This window comes from Chinchilla lanigera, unplaced genomic scaffold (genome assembly GCF_000276665.1).
Source record: "Chinchilla lanigera isolate Chin_1 unplaced genomic scaffold, ChiLan1.0 scaffold00047, whole genome shotgun sequence".
NCBI classification, from domain to species: Eukaryota; Metazoa; Chordata; class Mammalia; order Rodentia; family Chinchillidae; genus Chinchilla; species Chinchilla lanigera.
The window spans coordinates 16,593,644-16,596,128 of NW_004955448.1; the positions used below are offsets into that span (position 1 = coordinate 16,593,644).

Consider the following 2,485-nt stretch of genomic DNA (forward strand, 5'->3'; position numbering starts at 1 on the left):
GGAGAGAGAAAGACAGAGAGAGGGACAGAGAGAGAGGGAGGGAGAGAGAGAGGGACAGCGGGAGAGATAAAAGGCAAAAGAAAAGAGAATCAAACTCAGATGAATGCTGACGCTCAGATACTGAAGCTAAGAGAAGCAGCCATGTCTCACTTCTTGCTTCTTCCACATTGTCTTAAATGCAATTCAGTGCTTAAATTCACTGACTGGTAACTCTGAAAATGTGCTCAAGAAACAGATCTTTGAAGGAAAAATTCCTAAGATGAACCTACAGTGAAATAGTTTTCAAAGTAGAAAGCCTTTAGTTAACTTCTGTGCTGTCTATATAACAATTAAACTCATTTCTATGCAGATTAACTTCCACTCCTTAGGGTTGTACAATTAAAATATTCTGAGGTAGGGAAGGAATGGGTTATTTTTGGGTGAGCTCCATTATTTCTTCCTAAAAGCTCTATCATTCAGTGGTAACTAAAAGTGGCTTTGGAAAATATGAGTTAGAGCTATGTGATTATCATAACTTGAATCATTAGTAGCTCTGTGAGCCATCAATTATTTACATGGAGGTAACGTGTAAATATTGAAATTTGCCAGTGATCTTTGTATATACAGATGTCATCAGCTCAGTTCCTTTGTGCACAAAATACTGAAATCTTCAGTCCACTACACAAGGGCTTTGATGGCGAGTTCCACGTCCAGGTCCTTGGGAGCAGGATCCTGGTCGTGTTCATGTGCTTAAGGTCACTGCCTAGGACTGATTTTGCTTCCTAAAAGCTGCTCAGCAAACAATTGCTGTATGCTACTGTAAAATGAATTAAACGTATGACAAACAAAAGTAGCACTACATGTAACCAGTGTAATTCATATCTGCACCTGATCATATTTATTAAGAACCAGAATTTTAAAACCATTTGACAAAGTTTGAGTCAAAGCATTCTAAGGATCAATGATTTAAAAAAAGAAAACGTGAGAGAAATGTTTATTGAAAAATGAATGAAAATTTCTAATATGTGGAATTAAAAGTATAATCTTAAGGTGAACTTACCTAAATGATAACGGCTAAAGATAATACAGTTTCAAAAAGAAATGTAAAAAGAAAAATAAGATTCCAACTAGTAATCTAGATAGAAATAATACTTAAAATAAGGCATGTGTCCATGTTAAACCACAATAGACAAACATTGCCCAGTTTGAAGTGTCCAGTTCACAAATAAATGCCGAAAGACTTAACAACCAAAGTACCTCAGGAACTAAAAACACTTTAAATAGCAAAATACAATTTCAGCTAGTGTTCAGTAAAATAATTTTAAAATATATGTCAAGATTGTCTATACACAACAGAATTTGAGAAATTAATGTAAATCACTCTAAATTCTAGATAATTAAAAATATTTTAAGTGTCTGTTTATTGAAACATTCTATAAATATGGTGCAAGTCAAGCATTTCAGGAACTCATACCTGCAAAAGAGTTGTTCTGTGGAGCTTCAGAGCCCCCTTCTGGTGGATTTTAGCAAAACATCCTGAACAATAATCTTCACCACATTCCAGGCAAACCTGAAAAGATGCAGTAGATACGTAGATTTTTAGAATCATACAGTCTTATGATACTATGAGTTTGGGAAAATGTCTGCATACAGATAACACTGTATGCATGTTTATTCATGTTTATTCATTTAATTTTATTCATTTTAATTACATACTGAGATGTCAAAAATTGAAAAGCCCATGAAACTAACATTTAACTCGGAAAAACTCGCTTGCAAACACTAATTACTTTACTATTGAAATAAATGTAATAGTTATAATGCAGGCATGAGATACATATATTAGATATACATATATACATAAACTGATAATAAAACAATTAACAACTTCAGATCAAACATCTTGACCTCTTAAAAATCAAACAAATTTCTCTGGGTCAAAATTGTCATTTTATACCTGCTTTTATCTTTCTGTATAAATTTACACGATACAATTAGTTTTAAGCAATGTAGGTAGTATTTTTTCTGAAAATCCCCATTTACACCCATGCTACATATGCCAGCCCTGGTGAGTCTCAGAATAAAGTTCTGAAAATCCTCTTACAAGCATCCCCGAAGGAAACAAAATAGTTGCAAAAAATAGATTGTCACCGGTCAGCAATGTTTATTACTGGTAAAGTGATTATGGCCATATTTATATTTATTTTCTAAATCCTCTAGGATGAGAATACAATCTTAAAATGTACAGGTAAGCTAGGTAATGCAATACACCTATATCTACGATGCGCCAACCAAGAAAAAAGAAGAAAACAGATTTTTCCTGCCGCTGAAGTCATTGCCCTCCCGACGCGGCAAGTGCCCGCGCGCGCGGCTGCACCCTGCTGGCTCCCTCGCCCGGCTGAGCAGGGTGTCAGGCGCAGGGCAGCGCCAGCCCGCGGGCGTGCAGGCAGGCCAAGGCAGGCCCCTTCCGCGGAGCCCCCTCCGTCCTCTCGCGCGGGGAGGCGCA

The 2,485-nt window shown here is 36.7% G+C and overlaps 1 protein-coding gene across 11 annotated transcripts in view; it reads right to left on the reverse strand.

The window, feature by feature from the left end:
- Positions 1-2,485, reverse strand: part of Zbbx (zinc finger, B-box domain containing) — a 108,593-nt gene that overhangs the window by 76,967 nt on the left and 29,141 nt on the right. For all 11 annotated transcript variants that reach the window (XM_013518646.1, XM_013518639.1, XM_013518641.1 and 8 more), the window contains one exon: positions 1,454-1,549. In XM_013518646.1, the coding sequence (XP_013374100.1) occupies positions 1,454-1,549 (96 nt within the window). The remainder of the gene's footprint in view (positions 1-1,453; positions 1,550-2,485) is intronic.